Genomic DNA, 21,298 nt, shown 5'->3' on the forward strand with positions numbered 1-21,298 from the left:
TGGAGTATGAAGTCGAGAATTTAACCAAATCAAAATTATCATCCCCCCATTGCCTAGCAAAGTGATGGAATAAATAAGGGTGAAGAGCAAAAAGAGAGGGATCTGCAAATTAGGATTTTCAGTTAAACCTACCAGAAGGAATTCCTTCACAACTGTATGATTCCATCCTGCCAGGCATTCAGGCTTATAGAGATCTTTAGTTGCAGAACAGGATGACATCACTCAGATGAAAAACAAAATTGGATTCTGTCCGTGATCTAGTATCAATAATAGAATGGAGCATTTAAGTTCATCCTGTAGTTAGGTGAAGAAAGGAAATTAACTTTAGCAGTGGGTCATATGTGTACCGGACAATCCATCTACAGTGACTCAAATTTGTGGAAGTAGACACTATTTTATCTCCCACTTCTCAGTTTGTACATCATGATAACTGGGATAAGAAAATTCTCTCAGATCAAAAAAGTGTTACTTAGTTAAACTGACAGTCAACCAAGACATGCCTTACACCAAACCTCTCACCATTCTGGCATAAACAAGCCCCCTGTTTATATGGGTTATGAACTGTAGCACCCAGTGATAAAAATGTATCCTCATCCTATGGCCAACCTGTTCCTACTTTTACATCCCCAGATAACTCATGATGCTGACTTTAATAACATGAACCCCCCCATCCTTTCCAAATCAAGCATCTGAACTTTTTGTCTACCTTCTGCTCTGATTCCCCTCTTGGAAATCAATGACTGTGCCCTCCAAGAGACTTGAATTACAAAAACGAGGTACAGTGCTGTTTTTCTTATTGTTTAATATTAAGGCCGGTCAAAAAACAGCAGTGTCATTTCACCTAAAAGCCCTTCCCTTTCACATCTTTATATGACTTCATCTACACCTATCAGGCATGTTCTGCTTTGAAAAATGTAGGCTGCCCCTTGGTTTCACTTGCTTTTTTGACATGTTGTAATATTAATTCACCAATATTCATGACTAAACATTTATAATAATTCATATATGCTTTCATACATAATAAATATATATACATTACTGATAAATCTGTGCCAAATTCATATTTGGTAGAGAAAAAGAAGTGAACAAGAAAATTTATCTTGCTTTCAATGACCACACATTTTTTTAGGGAGGTAAGCAAACCTATTGAGAGGCTATATACTATCACAACAAGTGGTATAAAGCAAAGAAGGGGAGAGTAGATAGGAAAAGACAGTAGGCACTCTGTTATGGGCTGATTAGTTTACTTTTGCTACTGTAACAAGCTACCAAAATTGGTGGCTTAGCACAACAATCATTCCTCCTAGGCCAGGCTCTGTGTAAGGCATTACAGATCACAGGAAGGGTATATGAGTTGTGCTCTCTTGGGACTTGAGGTCTACTAAGGTCAGCATTTGGGTAAATTTGGGGTGCAACCTTCAAGGTATTGGTAAATGAAAGCAAAATGTTCATTCTATGAGTGTAACCTCATCCCTCATCAACTGAGGTTATAAGTTAGATTCTGTCTATATTTCAGATCAGTGGCCTTGGGAAGTACATGTGAATCCAAGTCTAGCTGTTTCCAAGGGAAAGAAATGAGTTGTTGAAAATAAAAAGGATTTTTATTTTGTGTTAATCCAACTAGATTGTAAAATATAGAATTGCAATTTCATAACCTAGAAATAAGTTCAACCCAAACAAAACTAAGGCAAAAAGTCTTTGGAGATGAAAGGCCATTTCTGTATGCTTACTGACAATTTTTTTCTTCTGCAAGGCTTTTTTACTGGAAAGAGAACATCCCATTACTGGAGTATATCAGACCTGGCATGGCTTCCATTCCAATATAGCTCTGCCTTTGATTTACTGTATATTTTGCCTGTCTACAACAAACCATAAAAAGCAATCAATATGACCGAGTGTGTATGATTTTTCCATTTATCATGTAGAGAAAGAGATTAAAAATAGAGTTTCCGCCAGTTCAACTAGCATAAGGACTCACACTGTGGGTGTAATGATGAACTGACACATGAGACCCATGGACATGTCTCAGCACCAGGACGCAGAGGAACAGGAACTGTGTGCAGGAGAGCAGGGAGGGAGGGAGGAAACCAAATGGGGCACCAGTAAGGTCACAGCAAGCCTCTAGCAACCTCTTTATCTATTGAACTCATAGCAGAGGACAATCAATAGAGAAAAGTAACACCAAGCGTCATGGTATCATTTCCCTTTGTGCTGTCAGAATTATAACTGGGACACAGATACATTCTGTCTCCAAATGCAGGCCTTTTGGGGCCATTCAGTGTTGTCTTCCTGATAAAATAAGAGGCTGCCTAGAACACTAACAGTGTGAGCATTTTCTTAGGAAAATAAATAATAAAAGTAACATTTTTATAACATAATGACATGCTCGAATTCATTTTTTCCAGCTTTCAGATCAATAGCTTGAATTGTTAGGGTGTTAAAAAAATATGAAACTCCTTCACAGTCATCTGATTTATACTCATCAGTGATCAATGACACAGTTGGTTTGAAAGATATTGGGAAAAAATTAAAAGCATTTTTCATAATGGTAAAACAAGGAATCCAACCAAATGCCTATCAGAAGGGTTCATGTTTTAAAAAATAATAGACTCTCCATAGTATAGACCCATAGTTGCTAATCCAAATTGAAATATTTCACTATATGCTTTCATGACATTTTACTGACAAAATATAATTATGTTGATATATTTATAAATTTATTATAGTATTTTATGTAAATATATTTCATTATTCATTATTATAAAATCATATTTGAAAATATATATACTGATCATTATATGAACTATTATAGATTACATATGTAAGTTCATGATCCTGTAACTTCACAAATATATACATGCACTTATTATTTATAATGATATAAATTAAATGCTTATGATTAAAAATGGTTTATAAGACAAAAGAAGCAAGAAATCAAAGGCAAATAATAAAACTTAAGAAACTCTTAATCACAATAAAAATTTCAAAAAAACAAAATCAACAACCTCAACACAAAGAAAGACCCAAAACTATAGCTTAGATAACCTAATTTAAAAACAATAAACAGGGCTCAAGAAGACAGATGCACCCCTATGTTTATCGCAGCACTATTTACAATAGCCAAGAAATGGAAGCAACCTAAGTGTCCATCAGTAGATGAATGGATAAAGAAGATTAGGCACATATACACAATGGAGTATTACTCAGCCATAAGAAGAAAACAAATTCTACCATTTGCAACAACATGGATGGAGCTAGAGGATATTATGCTCAGTGAAATAAGCCAGGCAGAGAAAGACAAGTACCAAATGATCTCACTCATCTGTGGAGCATAAGAACAAAGCAAAAACTGAAGGAACAAAACAGTAGCAGACTCATAGATCCCAAGAATGGACTAACAGTTGCCAAAGGGAAAGGGACTGAGGGTGGTGGGGTGGGAAGGGAGGGAGAAGGGGAATAAGGAATATTATGATTAGCACACCTAATGTAGTGGGGGGCATGGGGAAGGCAGTATAGCACAGAGAAAACAAGTAGTGATTCCGTAGCATCGTACTACGCTGATGGACAGTGACTGTAATGGGGTATGTGGTGGGGACTTGATAATGGGGGGAATCTAGTAACCACAATGTTGCTCATGTGATTGTATATTAATGATACCAAATCAAAATAAATAAATAAATAAATAACAACAGACAGTGATTTTAAGTCTATTTATTCAGGTTCATTAGAGCTTTAGTGGGAAGATGTAGCAAAACAGCCTTGACCTCTGACAGCGAGTGGCTGTGTGTGTACTCTGGTTTTGTTACAGAAAGTGTGTAGTGACTGACTCGAAGAAAATAGAAAATAATTCTCAAATTATTATTATTGGAATCATAAAATAAAATTAGACCTAGCATATTCCCGCAACTATTAGTAGACAAAATTAGAAAGAACAGATTTTCCTTGTGATACATCAAAAACACATTACAATTCTCAGATATTCCATTTTAAAAAATTTCCCATAACTGTCCAAGTAGCCTTGAGTTACTACATAAACCAAATATTAAACACCATACATATGCACACACACTCAACACACACAAATATTGACTATGGTATTATGTAAATATTGCCCTTTTCCCATAAAATGAGAAAAAAAACTTTGAAAGAAATATAAACCACAGGTTGAGGGATTGTTCTCTGGCCATTCGGAAGCAATACTGAAATCATACGGCTGATAACAGATTCTTTTTAGTGTGGGAAGATAGGAATTATTGAAAGTTTAAAATAAGTCTACTTCCCATTTCCTAAACATACTTACAACTAAGCAAAGTCCATAATAGGCAGAATATCTAGTGAGGAAGACCAGGTTTTCATAATTCGTGAAGGATTTACTGCTGAAGGTAGAGATTCTTCAGTGTGTGGTTTCTTTCCTCTGGGGACACAAACTGTAGCTCACTGTGTTGATGTGATTCTCAGATGTCCACAGGCTGGGTCATTAGCATCCTTTCTGGTCTCTTGAGATTGGAAATAATCATCCAACTGCAGGTCCTCTCAAGCATTGTTCAGGAGATGCCTCTGCTTTCACTCTGATCAAATGTACACAGTTTTATAAACAAAAGAATTTTTAAATGGGATATGTTCTCTAAAACTCAAACATCCTGGGGTAAAAGTACAAGATGGATAATAAATGCAATTGCAGGAACTGAAGACTTGTGTTCCAATCACATACATGCTACTCAGACAAGTGATCCATTGTTCTAATGATCGAACAGCTGAACTTGTCTTCTTTCCTATAAAATGGGAATATTCATATATGCTCTGGCAACCTCATTGGTTCATTATGAAGCTGATGCAAATTATGCATGACATCATAATGCAAAATTTTAATAATCATTCACATTAAATTTTTATGAGAGGCTTTATACACGCACACAACAGAAAATTAATTGAATTGTATACTGTCCCTTGGTTTATTTATGTAAAAATGTAAGGTTTTCTTCCCTCTCATAATTCAATGTCTACTGAATTGGTTGAAATACTGAAAATGATTCTAACTGAGTCAGAATGTGGATTATGTCTTATAATATTTGTAGCTTCCATTTTACTGAAACAGTAGTAGACACATAGTACAGTGTGGAGATTTTGTATACATTTCACATAGTTTATTAGGTTTTTACATAATTTTATATTTAGCTCTCTTTAATCATACACATAATATATACATTATTTGTGTGTTTAAGACAAGGTAGCAGATAATTTTGCTAACTTCTGTTGTGAATTCATTAGCATGTCTGGTATTTTACCATAAAAACAAAGTAAGTGTTCATATACGCAGATAAATAAATCAATGAAGTTATATATCAATCCAAATATTGTACAAAAATCAGAATTATCACAAAATTTTATACTGTTGTGAAGATCTCAATAGAAAAACACTGTGTCTTTAGAAGCAAAATGGAAGACATTACCATGTAATAAGAGAAAAAAGAATTTCAAAATCAAACAAACCAGTCACCGGGTGAAATAAACTTAATAATGCAACAGAGTTCAGATTAAAGGCAGGAAAAAAATGTGAAATTAAATAGATGGCTCATGCTGTAAACAAACTCTTCAGTAATTTATAAAGTCGCTATTACCATAACTAATGAAGGATCAGTGTCAATGACAAGAAGGCAATCCTATAAGCTAGACAAAAATGTTGTGGCTCATACATAACTTTAGTCTTTCAAATGGAATCCATGACGTTCTTGAGATAGTTTAATTGATTCTAAGATGAGTATTTTTTTTGACAAGTTGAGCTATTTTTTTAAAATTTTATTTTGGTATCATTAATCTACAATTACATGAAGGACATTATGTTTACTAGGCTCCCCCCTTCACCAAGTCCCCCACACATACCCGTTCACAGTCACTGTCCATCAACATAGTAAGATGCTGTAAAATCACTACTTGTCTTCTCTGTGTTGCACAGCCCTCCCCGTGCTCCCCATGCAGTATACATGCTAATCGTAAGGTCCCCTTTCTTTTTTTCCCGCCCTTATCCCTCCCTTCCCACCCATCCTCCCCAGTCCCTTTCCCTTTGGTAACTATTAGTCCATTCTTGGGTTCTCTGCTTCTGCTGCTGTTTTGTTCCTTCAGTTTTCTTTTGTTCTTATACTCCACATATGAGTGAAATCATTTGGTACTTGTCTTTCTCTGCCTGGCTTATTTCACTGAGCATAATACCCTCTAGCTCCATCCATGTTTTTATGAATGGTAGGATTTGTTTTTTTCTTATGGCTGAGTAATATTCCATTGTGTATATGTACCACATCTTCTTTATCCATTCATCTACTGATGGACATTTAGGTTGCTTCCATATCTTGGCTATTGTAAATAGATGAGTATTTTTGATGCCAAAAAGGCTAGGTCTAATATATAAATGATCAACTTAAATTCATAAAATACAAAGTTTAAGAGCATTTGGTTGATTATATCATCAGACTGATCATATTTGTGAGAGCAATTTCAAAGATGTACTTCAGAAGTTGACTTAGAGCAGGGTTTTTTGTTGAAAATTGAAGGGAATTTTACTATGATTTTAAACAGTATTAAAGTCATTATGATAATTAGAAATTCACCATGTTTATACATTAATGGAATAAAATATAAGAGGCATTTATATTCTTATACTGATTTAGTTCATTGACCTATAAGCTTAAGAAAAAAACATTCGTACATTAAATTAAAATATAAACAGTTCGGGTAAATAAGATTGTATATTGTATATAAGAACTCTTAGAAAAGTGTTATAATTTATTGGTTATATAATTAGGGTACTATGTTTTGCAATTTCAATAAAACACAAGAAAAATATTGATTATTTTGTTTATTACAGCAAAATATTTCCTGTTAAATACAATAAAATAGAAAATTAGCAGTGCAAAGCCTTTTCTGTGTGGAAAGTGGTTCTAGAGGATAATGAACAATTCCTATTTTAATAAAAAGATAAGAAATTATTTGTCTAATACTCCAAAACAAATCCACTATCCACAATAATTTCCAACATTAGTTGTATAATATTTGAAGTCAAATATATTGCTAATTTATCAGCTTGTTATTGATGATTAAACACTGAAAATTTCCTTTATCCAAATTTCCACCATCTGTAATATTGAATTTTAAAAAATGGGACTTTCTGTTTATCCAGTATTTAACAAGAAAGAAAGTATGGGAGGGAGGAAGGTAGGAAAGAAGGAAGAAGGTAGGAAGGGAGAGAGGAAGGAAGGAAGGAAGATGGGAGGAAGGAAAGAAAAAGAGAGACAGAGTCAGAAGGAGAGAGAAATAAAGAGACAGAAAGTCTCCATATGACTTAAAATATAAATAATTAAGCATTAAATAGCCTAGGATAGACCTTAGAATTTCCATCCCTTACTCATAATTTTAAAAGGGAAGACAAAGCTGTTGTAATTCACTTTCACAGTGCAAAGCTCAATCACATAAACAATGAATGCTCCCCAAGTTGAGACTCGAAATGGAAAACTTTAAGGGAAGTTCCTAGTACGGCATTCTTAGCATATGCTTTGCATTCACCCTCTAGACCTATGCCTGGTAAACGCCACCAGCTAGCCCATTATTGCTCAACATCACAGACATTCTTTAAACCTTCTTTCATAGATACAGGTAGGCCAGCTTGTATCTCTTCACATAAGCCTTCTACCAGATTCCCACAGTCAAAATATGCCTATGTTTGTCTGGCACTGCCTGACAGAATCCCTCCCATATTGAGTTGTACAGAAACCATTGGTTGAAAAACTGAATATAACATTTTATATTATTCTACTCAATGGATTTAAATGTATGTATAGAAATAAGTAAAAGTCGTGACAATTATAAAATGTATTAATGGATAAATTAAGACACTAGTGCAATTTGAATAACTGAAGATATTGGATACAAATGAATGATTACTTGAATTCCAGAAATATCAAGGAAAAGCATGCACCACAAGCAGAATAATCAACAACTGCCTATACCTCAACACATGGATGCCAGTCTTAAAACCAGACGACCAGTGGAGAACAAATAGTGACTGACGTAATTACTGTGAAAATATATCACTAGTGGAATGTGAAGTAACATTTGTTAATATGAAAAGCCAAGATAGATGGACTTTTCCTTAGAAATGATAGAGAAATAAGGATGAACTTATCCAAGAGTGATTCCTTCCGGGCTGTCCTCTTGCAAAGTTTCATGGAAATCAGCTACAATTCATGGTTAAGGCACTGAACCCTGGGGAAATGCCGAGGTGGTGAAGTGGTGGTCGGGCCACAGTTCTGCATCATCCATAGGGCCCCATCCCCTGAGTAAGCAGGAAAGAAGGCATTCCCTTAACCACGAGGCCTGAAGGTTACATTCTCTCAACATCAGGCTTCTGCCCAAATCATATATTTGCAATTATAAGGTTTGACCAGAGGTTGTAGATATTTGTTAAGTCATGGGAAGGGCTGATGCTTCCTAACATAAATGTTGAGCTGGCATCCTTGGGTGCCCATTGTTCTGCCTACCACCTTACCCCCCACCCCCACCACCCCTCAAAGTGAAAACAGCTTCCCTGGTCATTGGCAGCTTCTGAGCAAAGCTATTCATTTTCACACTAAGTCACATTTTCAGTTTTGTTTATTCAATATTTATTTCCATGATGGAGACAAAAGTTAGTTACTGATGGGTTAACTCACATGCCACCTTATATACTGGAAATTTGCTTCTAAATTTGTTTCCCATGTGAACAAATGCCAGCCACCCATGGACACTGCCTGCACTCTGGACTGGTCTCTCAACCACTCTCCTTTTTCTTGGACTTCTCTCCAGGCTCCATAACACTTGGTTTGATGTTGAAGGGCAGCATTTGACAGGTACTAGAATGTGAAAGATCTAACTACAACTTCAGTAGTGGCCTTATTACTGGACTGGCAGGCAAGTTATGCCAAATAACCAAGAACACCACCTAATTTGGGGGAACAAGTGAATTAGTTTGGATGCTTGGTCTGGGCAATTTCACTCAAACATTTTTGGTTAAGCAGCCAAGAAGGTACATGTATCTTGGCCAACATTTTGTGTTGTGTATAGATCAATATCAGCAGTCTTGTGATTGGGGAAAGATTCAGATGATTGTCTAAAATGTTCCATTGACACCTTGGACATCTTCTGGAGGAGTCTTGGACGGGCTGGCCCTGGTTTAGTAGCGGACTTCAAGTGTCATTGCTCCTTTCTTTGTTATGTTCACTCTCCTGAGGTACCATCTTATCTCCTGCAGCATATCAGGGGTTACACTCACAGCCCTTTTAGCTGAAATGGCATGGATCCCTGACATGGAGAGGTGCAAATCATGGAAGCTACCACTTTGCGTAGGAAAAGAGGGATTAGAATTAAGGGACAATTTGCCCAAAATTAATTCCTTGCTGACTGCCTTCTTGCACACCTCCAAAAAATATATGGAGTTGTGAATTCAAGAAAAACAGTTATCACAGAACACTGTGATGGATTAAAGATGAGTGTAAATGCATTGACATCCCCTTACATCTGGGGTCACCTTAATGACTTACTTTTTCCGTAGAAGACAACAGGAGTGATGTTGTGAGACTTCCAAGGCCAGGCTATGAGAAGCGAGCAGCATCTGCCCCGGTCTTGGGGAACACTTACTCTTGGAGCACTGAAGACAAGCTTGTTGAAGAGAACACTTGAAAAGACCAAGAGAAGATGCCGTAAGACTGCCTGAAAAAGAGATGCTCAGCCAACCTCCTGCTCTTCTAGCTGAAGTGATCATAAATGAGACACCTGGCGGTGGGGAACAGGGAGACCTCCTCACACAGGAGTCTAGTCTAGTCCTCCTCACGCAGCAGATTCCTGGCAAAATGAATGGTAGCTGTTTTTAACCACTAAGTTTTAAAGATCGGTATGCACTCAGCACAAATGCTGAAGTGGCAACTCAGGTCACATATTGTGGCACTTATTTACCAGATTATTGTGCATTATCTCAAAGAGGGATGAACGCGGACAAGACAATACACGTGATACTGCTTCCATCTCTGTGACATGGGAAGGTGCCAAAAGGTACTTTGCCTTTAGTTTGATCAAGAACACATTAACTGAATAGAATGATTTTGAGAAACATAAAGCTTTTACCATCTTAAAATATGGAAAATGATGTATTATGGTAAAAACCTGCTGTTTGTAAATAATGATGACTAAGTATGTAACAGGGCAATGGAGCCTAGGAATACTTAATGAGAGCTAATAACAATTTATCAGTTATAAGTTATGGAATATATGCACTATACATAACAGTGCTTGCACGGGGTGGAGGGAAGATATGGACTCTCAGTTAGTACTCCCTCCCAATCTCTATCAACGTGGCAAACATTGTCTTGTGTTTCCAGAAAATATTTATTCACTTTTGAGAAAAAAGTTACTTATGGATATATTCTCATGAAAATAAGTTTTGATAATTTCCTTTAAATCTGATATCTTTTAACATCCCAAATACTATATCCTAAAATATCATTTAAATATCGTACAAGTTTTTTGTCTAATGTCACTAGAGAAATTGGCATTTTTCAACTCCTACCGTAAAACTCATTTGCCTCATCTACCAATGCTCATCCATCCAGGGAAAATTTTACCCCCAAGGGAATGTTTGACAATGTTTGGACACATGTTAGTTGCCATAAATAGGGAGAATGCTACTGGTATCTAGTGAGTAGAGACACCCTAAAATGTACAGGGTAGGTCTCCCCACTGCCTCTCCAAAAAAGTATCATTGGTCCAAAATGTCACTAGGGCTGCTTTTAGAAACTCTCGGCTAGATAAACTTAACAATTTTATAGTTTATAAATGCATTGTAGTTTACTTATTTTTTACTAACTTATCTTGGAAAATGAAAAGTATTTCTTAGATTTAATAGGTTCTTATTAAGGAAGCTGATATACTTCTTTATGGAACCTACACCATTACCAGAACGGATGGATGAGATGAAGTAATCTCATTCTGTGATTCTCTTGTCAATTTTTTTCAAAAGAGAGTATGTTAAAATTAAAACAAAAACTCAAAATAATCCACAAATTTTAGAAATTACTTAAAAAAAAAGAACCAATGAATCGCATTGTATTCCATGCTCTAACCAATCTTCATAATAGGGCAAATATTTAAGCAAGATGAAGGTCACTACTAGGTTGGGTATTAATTTCAGGTATTTTGTTTTGTTTGTTTTCTGGCAACAACTCAGAGCGTTTGTTTCACAGATACATAAAAATTGCCTAATTTGTTCCAGAGAATTAAACCCTAACTGTTATCTTAAAATCAAATAGTTTTATAATAAGATAAAACAATGAACAGTTGTATGTCATTACATTGCAACAGGCACTAAAATCTTTTCATATATTCTAGGAGATTTAAACATGCTCAATCATTTAATACTCAAATTTACATATACCAGAAGCTTTACATGTATTACATCATTTAATCCTCAGAGCAACCCATTTCGGTGGGCAATATCTTATTGTCCCCATTTACAAGATTATATTCATTATCGATTAATCCAGTCTTTTATATTTTCATAATTACTAACAAAATACACAGTATTATAGATTCACATGTATACAATTTATTCCTTCAATTTTGTCAAGATAAAACAAAAGGAAACAGAAACTAAGGGATCAAAACCAACCACAGAAAATGTCTGATAATTTAGTCATAAGAATTGATCCCAGAGAATTGCTCCTACTTCAATAGGTTTGTTTTGTCAATTGACAGAATAAAATTATCAGAACAATGGTTCACCTCTTCCTGAAGATAGATCCTCAAAGGTTATGTCAATAACATACATGCAAATAGTTAGTAATGCCTGTGGTTTGTAATCTTGATGACCTTCACACATGTGTTTGCTTATCACACGGTAGCCGCAGCTGCGAATGGAAGAGTTTATGGTCTCTTACAGTGACCAGTGCAGCCCAAACATGAGCAGTGTGTGCTCATTCACTCTTTCCTGATATTAAAGACACTATTGTCATGTGCCTTCTACTATCCTGGGAGCCAGTGAAATCATCAGACATCATCAGTAATATCAAATTTCTCGGATGGTAAATGGTCTGTAACTGCAGAATCTAGACTTATTTTCCCAAATGCAGAAAACTACATTTACTCACTCCTCTATCCATCAATCCATTCATCCATTAAGCACACATGTAGTAAAGACATGCCATATACTAAGTATTATATAGGTGATGGGAAAATTAACCATGATACAAATCCTCTTATGCCAAAGAGCTTTCAATATGTGGGGGGTTGACAGACAAGTCAGTACATACCTTTGATAAAAAGCATTATGAATTAAATTCAAAGTATTTTGAGATCACCAATGGGACAGTTTATACAGTGATTATTGTTATTATTTTAATTCACACTTGTTTCCAAGTAAGATAATTTTGGGGAGACCATTCTGCAACAAAGAATGAAAGCATTTCAATCTATTGAGGATGAAAAGCTATCTTTATTTCTGGAAAATGGCAATATGTTTAAACGAGTTGACACATAGGTGTTGATGGCAGATACTGATGATGAGATTGGAAGGCACGAACACCTGGAATATTCTTAAATGATTCAAGTTCTCATTCACTTGGAAGTCCAGTTTTCACTAGCTTTTTGAGGGCTTTTTTTACATCCTTGTTTCTGAAGCTGTAGATCATTGGATTAAACATGGGAAAGACAACAGTATAAAATATGGCAACTACCTTATCAGCGTCTAGGGAATAGCTGGTGCTGGGACGGAGGTACGTGAACAGGAGTGCTCCGTAGAACAAGGTGACTGCTGTGAGGTGGGAAGCACAGGTGGAGAAGGTTTGGCCTCTGCCGTCTGCGGACTTGATGCTCAGAACAGTGAGGAAGATGCAGAAGTAAGAGATAAATATGAGCACGAAAGTGCTGGTCTGGATGAAACCACACAAGGCAAAGAGCAGAAGCTCATTGATATGGGTGTCTGCACATGATAAAGTCAGGAGAGGTGGGATATCACAGAAAAAATGGTTGACAATATTGGAGCCACAGAATGGCAGCCTGAACGTGAGGCAGACATGGACCACCGAAGTCATAATTCCACTGAAGTACGCCAGTATGATGAAGCAGACACAGACTCTCCTAGACATGCATATAGGATAGAGCAGGGGCTTACAAATGGCTGCGTAACGGTCATATGCCATTGCTGCCAGGATGAGGCACTCAGCGTCAGCAAAACAGGCGAAGAAAAACATTTGTAGTGCACAGCCACTGAGAGAGATGCTATTCCTGGATGCTAAGAAATTTTCCAGCATTTTAGGAGCTATTGTTGTAGAATAGCTGATGTCTAAGAAAGACAGATGGCTGAGAAAAAAATACATGGGGGTTTGAAGGCTTGAATTGATATTAACCAGGAGTATTAAACCCATATTTCCCACCACAGTTAATGTATATACTATGAGAAATAACAAGAATAGTGTGATTCTGAGGGGTAGATAATCTGTGAATCCTACAAGCAGGAACTCAGTTGGTGTCGTATAATTGCTCTCCAACATCTTCTTGGTTTTCTAGTTTTTCTCATTCACAATAGATGGCATCAGAATAGGAGAACTGACGTGGGTGATTGATGAATGAAGACTATCTTTATTTTCTCTTCAAAGGAGGCAAATAGAATATTAAAATCATAGTTAATATTTTACTTAAAGAATATTTGGAAATGTGTTCATTTTCATTCTTGTAATATTCTTTAAAGGAGGTAATTAGAAATCATCATTGATACCAGAGAATGTTTTTCAGAGGTGGTGTTTTAGGATCCAGTAGTCCTTTAAGAGCTGTGCCCCTTAAGAGATTATATTAGTTCCTTTCAAGCTGAAAGGGGATGAATGTGGCTGAGTTTATAGGACCTTGGTAGAATTATGAGGATTGGCAAAACCCTTGGAAGAAAAGCTCTATTTTTCCAACCCTATTTTCACACATCCTTCCATGTAAAGTGGAAAAAATTCTAGGAAAAAAGTGCCCACAGGTAAACTAGATAATTCTATGGAAAAATATCTGTGATCTTGGGAGGTAGTTAAACATAACAGTTAAGAGCGCAGCAGTTACGTAAGAGATGACTGACTGGGTTCAAATCTTAGCTTTGTTACTTACTGTTTATGTGACCTTGATAATGTTATTTAACAACTCTGATGATTAGAGGAATACATAAGACAATATTTATAAAGAATTAATATAACTAGTACATAATAAATACTATTATGACTATTTATTAAATAGAACTCATTAAAACAAATTAATTGACCCTTTTGGTTTTTTGAATTGCTTACTCAAGAGCTTGAAATACCCAGATTGTCATCTCAAAATGCATCTTATCTTTGGCATCATGAATACATAAGCTATGCTTTTACAAGGAAAAGCCTTTGTGTGTTTGTGTGAGTGTGTGTGTTCTATGCAAATGAATTGTACATAAATCTTTCACACATGCCCTGTAATTACTTTTTCTCTCCCTAGGTTTATATCTTCCTCTTCTCTAAGGTATGACAGTGTCTGGTGTGAAGTCTCAGAAACATTAAGTGTTTGAATAACAACTGTGTTTTTGCACTTATTAATGGACTTCTAAACTGGAGCTTTATGGGAAAATATATATTATAAAGCCATAAGGAGAAGTAATCAAGGGGAAAAAAAACAGGATTGTGGCAAATAAAAAGTGAATTACAGTGGGATGGAATATTCAGCAAGAAGTTAAAGATGCGTGTCTTACATAACACTGTAGTGAGTAGTAAGGTAAATTTAAAAAGGAGATCTATTCTCTCTGCCTTGCCTGGTAACCTTAGAACTTCCCCTCCCTCCACAAAATGACCTGCATTTTTCTAGATGCACTGAGAGGTCAGTCTTCTTTGGAAACCAAACCTTAAAAAGAAAGAACTTAACTGAGAAAAGATGGAGGGTGGATGTCTGAAACTATAGTGAAGGAATCTGAACTTTTCAAATAAACAACAAAAAAAAGTGTATGTGGCTATGCTATGCAAAAGTCATTTCTAAGTTTTATCTAACATTCAAATTCTCACTCTTGAATCTTCTCTTTATTCTTACTTTCTGAAGTAGTATTAAAAAGCAATTTAGTAGTTAAAGTGGTTAAAGACAGCAGTTCATTACTTTGTAATACACTCTATATTGAACTTTGTTTGCACAGATTCAGTGGTTAAAGAATCAATTCAATAATCATAAATATAGTTCATCTGAGTAATTTTTGTCAAACTTCTAACTAAAGAAGTCACATGAAAGAATCAATATATACCAAAAGTGTATCAAATTTAGGAAATTTTGTGTCATTGGTTTCCAAAGATTATAGCTGGTGATATATCACTATCACTGTCAGTCTTTTGATTAAAAGAGTAACAATGCTCTACAATGAGACCTCCAGGTCATTCCATTTGCTTGCATATTAGGCTTCGTTTGGTATCACTGGTACAGACGAGGCAACAGCAATGAGAGAAGGAGAAATATAAGTGTCTGGAGATCTGATTATGGTTCTGCTACAAATCGTTTCATTTTCATGTGATTGTATCTTTGTAAAATAAGACCTGCCCTACTTATTATGTAGAATTGTTATGTAAGTCAAATAAGAGTGTGCACATTTAAGAGCTTCATAATTGCTTAGCAGACTTTTATGTTTGAATATTATTCATAGCAACTGTTAAAACCAGGCAAGTTTATCAAACAAGTTTTATTTCCTCACCGGAAATAACAAATGAACAGATATGTAAGAATCAACTACACAAACTCTCACCAAACAAAAATGAGGTATGATCACCAGGACAACTACCTTATTAAAGGCAAACTGTGACTTTTCTTTTCCTTGAACAGTTTTTATTTGGGTTATCTATGAACTAGAGCCCTGGTATCTTCCACCATAACGTTAACCTAGTTAAATGCATTAGTAACCCTGATGGTGGCCAGGATGAGGGAAGCAATCAATGATGGCTACAATTATGCAGAGTGGGCAGGACGTATTCTTAGCACTTGACATGCATCATTTTGTTATATCCCATTATCTTATGAGATGGATACATTATTTCTGTCTTTACAGATGGTGAAACCGAAGCCTAGAGATGTAATTAAATTGCCTGAGACAGATTCCAGTTCTCACTTCTTAACCAAAATGCTATGGTGCCTCAAATGTTGAAACCTTTTCTACTGCTATAGAATTTTATGATAGATTCCTTAAATAGAAAATGTTAGTGCTGTAAAGAAACTCAGGAATGATCTAATCCACACCCTTGTTTTTCAGTGGGGTGACTAAGTCACGTTCACAAGATCACCCAACAGGTGCCGTGTGTGTCCCTGATGACTTAATGAGCATGTATCTTGTATACACAAACAGGTTATGAGGTCAAAGTCTGACTTTTCTGCCTTGGATCCCCAAGAAACCTGAAACACTGTCTAGAGGGTTTCTATAGTCAAGTGTTGAATGAGGGACAGAATCCCAGAACAATTTCACTTCTCTTGAAAGATTACTTTCACACTACTTTGAATGGAGGTCAGAATAAGCTCCTCAAGTAAGTGCAGTTTCACCGATTCTCAGCAAAAGTTTATCAGACAAAGCTGTTGTTTCTAAGAGGTATCCATGAGTGGATTTTCATCTGCTACTCAAAGTATGAATGCACAACTCAGAGGAGAGGGAAAGTGGAGCTGCCCACACTCGCTCTCTCTCCTTTTCACATGACATTGCCCTGCTGTGGGTAAACCTACAGTATTTAGAGTTAGGCAAAATTGAGTTTAACTTCAAATGCGGCATCTGATGTTATACAAGTTGTTGGACTTCTATATGCCTAAATCTTAAAAATTTTATTTCTCAGTATAATAGCATTCCATAAGACTAAACACAGGATTCAACTAGATTATTTATAGCACCATTTTGGGGCTCATAGTATTATAGATGCATAAAAATGTATCCATTATCATTTCTTATTAGCAATGATGCCATTATAATTATTAAAACATTTAATACTTGATTTCAAAAGTCATAAGTTCCCTGAACTGATAATTATAGGAACAAGCACAGAACAGTCATACTGTATGTGTCTATCTGTATGCGCTCATAGAGACTGAGGTTTGGCTTAGCGATACAGTTTAATTTACTTACTTCAGCTTACTCAATGCATTAGACCACTGGATTTCCCTAAATTCCAAAACAAGTGCAGTCAGTTTCCTCTACCACCCCCAACTCATGGCAATAAGGAGTACAATGGATCAGACAGGTTTGTTTGTTAGTTTTTTTTTTTTTTGGAAAGTGCCATGGATGAGGTAAGGTCATATTTATGCCCCCATCAGCTCAAACCTTCTCCCCCAACCCACATATACACATATACACAGTCAACAAACAGAGAAACTCCACAGAGAGTCAGTGAAAATACATTTTATCTAAGGCCACATTGTTTTTGTTACATTCACACCAGACATTTTGTTGATGTTTTAGGGAACCACTCACCTACCTTAGTACCATTTAAAATTTTGTATCGTAGAATTTGTTTTGTATAAGAGGTTGTCAAGACTTCTCTCCAGATTTTACAAATGGGTCCTATAAGGGACGTGTATTTATCTTCTAGTCTGTAACACGTGGGACAGTATACCAAGATAACCAATCCCCAACCCCAGGAGGACTTTGGATAAGCAATTATTTTCTTTCCAGTAATGTGGCTTCATTAATTTTAAATGAGAAAGATGAAGAACAGTAACATAATTGACTATAATGTAGCTCATTAAGACATAATATATGTCTCCATCACTGGGAGAACTTTGATTTAAAAAAAAAAGCAACAAAAATCCTTTAATTATACCAGCAAATAAAATAATAAAAAAAGAATGATCTGTCCTGCAAATTCTATGATTTTTATCACATACTTAAAGACACTTTAAAGCATTTAGTTATACGAGGGAATCCTAAAATACAAAATACAAGTGTAGTGCCTTGGAAACCTAATATCTATTTGTTTTTTAATAATCTGCATGACTAGAGGGAAACAAGCCTTGAATGAAAAGATATAAGAGTAAGAGCTAATGACTCAGGCAACTTGGATTTGAGAGTTAGTTTTGCTGTTTCGTAACTGTGAGATGTTGAGCTACTTACTTAATCTTATTTTTATCATTTTTTAAATCGTGAATAATTGCTCACCACATCAATTCCTCATGAGGACTGGGATAACACATGCAAATACTCAGTCTTTGCTTCAGCAGATTGTATTCACTTAATGACTGCTTGCTTTCCTTAGTGATTATAGCAGTATTGACAGGAGTATTCCTTAATGCTTTAGAATGCAGTTCTAGTTTTTAACATTCCTAATTTATCAACAATGGTATAGAGTCTACACCTTAAGACTCTTAAGGCAGACATTTCTGAGGTGGAGAATGGTACCCAATGCCACACTTACAGCAAATAACTCACTCCTTTCCTATATCTGGTGGGAGTATTAAAATCAGTATTGTTGCTACTAGAAGACTTTCTTATTTCACAGGATAATGATCCTTTTGTATATTTAGAAAAAAAATCCCTTTCTATAAGGAATGTCTGTGTGTTATTAAAAAGCAAGAATTATCCTTCACTTTAAGGGCACTATTGTATTTGTGAACAGTGATGCTGGCATAGACAGCAGTGAAACAGCTTTGTCCTTTGAAACAGAAAATTAATTTGCTGCTTATTGAAACTGGATAACTCACTGAAATTATAAGGAACTCAGAGACCTGGTGCACAAAACTGGCAGGAACCACAGAAATAAGACAAGAGCGGGGATCTTAGCGTAGGAGGAGTTTGCTTTACACACGGCAACCGCCCGCCACTTGTGTTGCCAGATGTTGTAAATAATCTCTCATTTTGCTTACTTTCAAAAGATTCAAAAGTCAGGAATGGGATTTTTTGATGAGCTGAGAGTAGTTTCTGATTAGCCAAACACAAAGTACAAGCCTTAGTTTCTAGGGAGCTAGAAGCAGCAGCATCTGTCTCCTTAGCCTCAGATGTGGGCTGAAAGGCCGTGACATTCTCCACCTGAGTGTAATTGCTGTTGTGTACTTTAGTTAAAACACTGTCCTTCTGCAGGCTAAAGCCTGTAATGCAGTTGAGCCAAGAGGTACAAAGTAGAGAAGGAATATTTTTATGTGTGTTATCAATTGAATTCATGCATACCAAGAAGTCGATCCACGTGCAACTTCCTTGAGGCTCCCCTTCAATACCCATTGCATGCCTTCAAGTTCCTGATCACCTGGCCAAACAAAACAGATCTACCAAGTAGTGTAGATACAAATGTTTATTTCTGGATCTCTATTTATTGGATAAATTCTATACTTTCTAATAGTCTTTGGAAATTCTTTAGTTTGAGGTATATTACTTGCAGCAATCCATTTGTTATAATAACCACTAAAGCATGTAGAGCCAGCCAAAACTCAGGCTGTTTTGCATTTTTTGGTTTTTTTTTGTTTTAACTTTTCTGTTAATTGTTCATAGAGAGGTCCCTTGGTGACACACGGTGTTGGAAAAGTAAGTGAGGGTCTCCTAAAAACTACTTGGACCTTCAGGATTTGCTCAGGCCCAGGTCTACATCTACAAATGCCATGAAATAATAATGCTCTTCATTGCCTGACTTCATCAATGAGATATTACAACTCTACGTTCATAATAGAAAATTTAGGACTTATGATAACCTATGGTCCAATGGTCAGATGTTCCATCTCAACTAGAACCCAGTAGCAACATAATGCTTATTTCTCATTGAAATGAGAAACGTAAATTGCCGAGGCAATAATTTGATCTATTGAAAATCTCTAACAGCTTCTGTACTACACGTAACAACTTGATATGCCAATCTCAATTTTGGGACCAGCATATGAAAGACTGAGGTATAGCATTGATTGCATTGCAATCTCAAGAGCCTTTTACTGCTATGCAAGCACAAAAAGTTGTCAGCCTTTTTTAAAAAATCTGCTGATTGGGTCAAAAAGTGGACTCACCCATAGAGAAGATGTAGTCTCTAGAACTGAAAGCAGTTTAGCAATATGTTGGATCTTTGAATAGGGTTCCCAGAACCAATTCCACTGTCAATTCTGATACTACATATGCAGAGATAATAGCAGATTCCACAGGTTAATGGTTCAGTCCTACAAGATTTCCCCCCTCAGGGCCAGAGGAAAGCCACAGACTTCTGACCAAATGGCTACAAATTGGGGGTTCCAACAACCTCCTCCTCAAGTTTAATCTACTAGAACAGTTCACAGAACTCAGGGAAACCTATTTACCACGTTTATTAAAGGATATAATAAAGGATATGATTCAATAAGCCAGATAAACAGGTATATAGGACAAGGTTCTGAACAGATGAGCATCTGTTCTCACGGTGCTTGATGCCTGGCTTGGTGGCTGATGGAAGCATTCTGGATCCCCAAGTGTGGAAGCTCTCTGAAAAGAGAAAGAAAAAAAGCTGTTTTCTTGGGTTTTTAAGAAGGCTTCACTACGTAATCATGATTGACTAAGTCATTCCGTTGGTTACTGATTCCACCTCCAGCCCCCTCTCCCTCCCCCAGAGATCAGGGGTGGGGGACTGAAAGATTCAATCATCTAATGGCATGACTGGTCCTCTGACAAGCAGCCCCAGCTCGTGGGTGGGGGCAAAGGTCACTTTCATTTAATAACAGGACACCTATTTCACCTTTATGACTCTGAAGTGTTTTTAGTAACTGTGGGTGGAGACCAAGTATATCTGAGAAGTGTGTTCTGGTCATCTGATTAACCAAATGCATATTTCTTATAAATCATTATATTATAATCTCTTATATGATAGGAAGCACAATGTTTAGAAAAGTGTGCTTTGACTGAGGGAGAATTTGGAATTGTGACTTATATTAAGAAATGCGTATTTGGTCTTTGTCTTAATTTCTAGTACAGAGCTTCTAAAACCCTTGGAATTTTTAAGTGGTGGGAAAGATAAGGATGTCTTCTGTTATGTTAATAAGGTACTCTTTGGCACACCGCCAGGTCACCTAAGGGTGTTGCTGGTTGCCAAGGAAACCAAGCCCGTGACTAGAGAACCAAACTTTTAGTCAGACCTCTGGAGAGGAGATACAGGAGAGGGGCTGGAAGAGAAAGCAAATGCTAACTGCGGATGTTCTAACCATGCTGATGCAATGAAGCTCCCATAAAAACCCGAAGTATGGGGTTTGAACAGCTCCTAGCTTGGCAGATACATGGAGTTTGGCCAAGATGCCTGGAAAGGGAACTCTTTTGTATTTTTTATTCCCTAGCTTT

At 36.4% G+C, this 21,298-nt stretch overlaps 1 protein-coding gene across 1 annotated transcript; it reads right to left on the reverse strand.

Moving 5' to 3' along the window:
• Nucleotides 1-12,626: 12,626 nt before the first annotated feature.
• Nucleotides 12,627-13,565, reverse strand: LOC108398651 (olfactory receptor 5AS1-like). Its single transcript, XM_017662789.3, has one exon. The coding sequence runs from the start codon at nucleotides 13,563-13,565 to the stop codon at nucleotides 12,627-12,629; it is 939 nt and encodes a 312-aa protein (XP_017518278.3).
• Nucleotides 13,566-21,298: the final 7,733 nt, after the last annotated feature.

This window comes from Manis javanica, chromosome 11, assembly GCF_040802235.1.
Source record: "Manis javanica isolate MJ-LG chromosome 11, MJ_LKY, whole genome shotgun sequence".
In the NCBI taxonomy this organism is placed as follows: domain Eukaryota; kingdom Metazoa; phylum Chordata; class Mammalia; order Pholidota; family Manidae; genus Manis; species Manis javanica.

Excerpts from the sequence above, each read along its gene's own strand:
- LOC108398651 (XM_017662789.3), bottom strand. The coding sequence starts at position 13,565 with ATGTTGGAGAGCAATTATACGACACCAACTGAGTTCCTGCTTGTAGGA.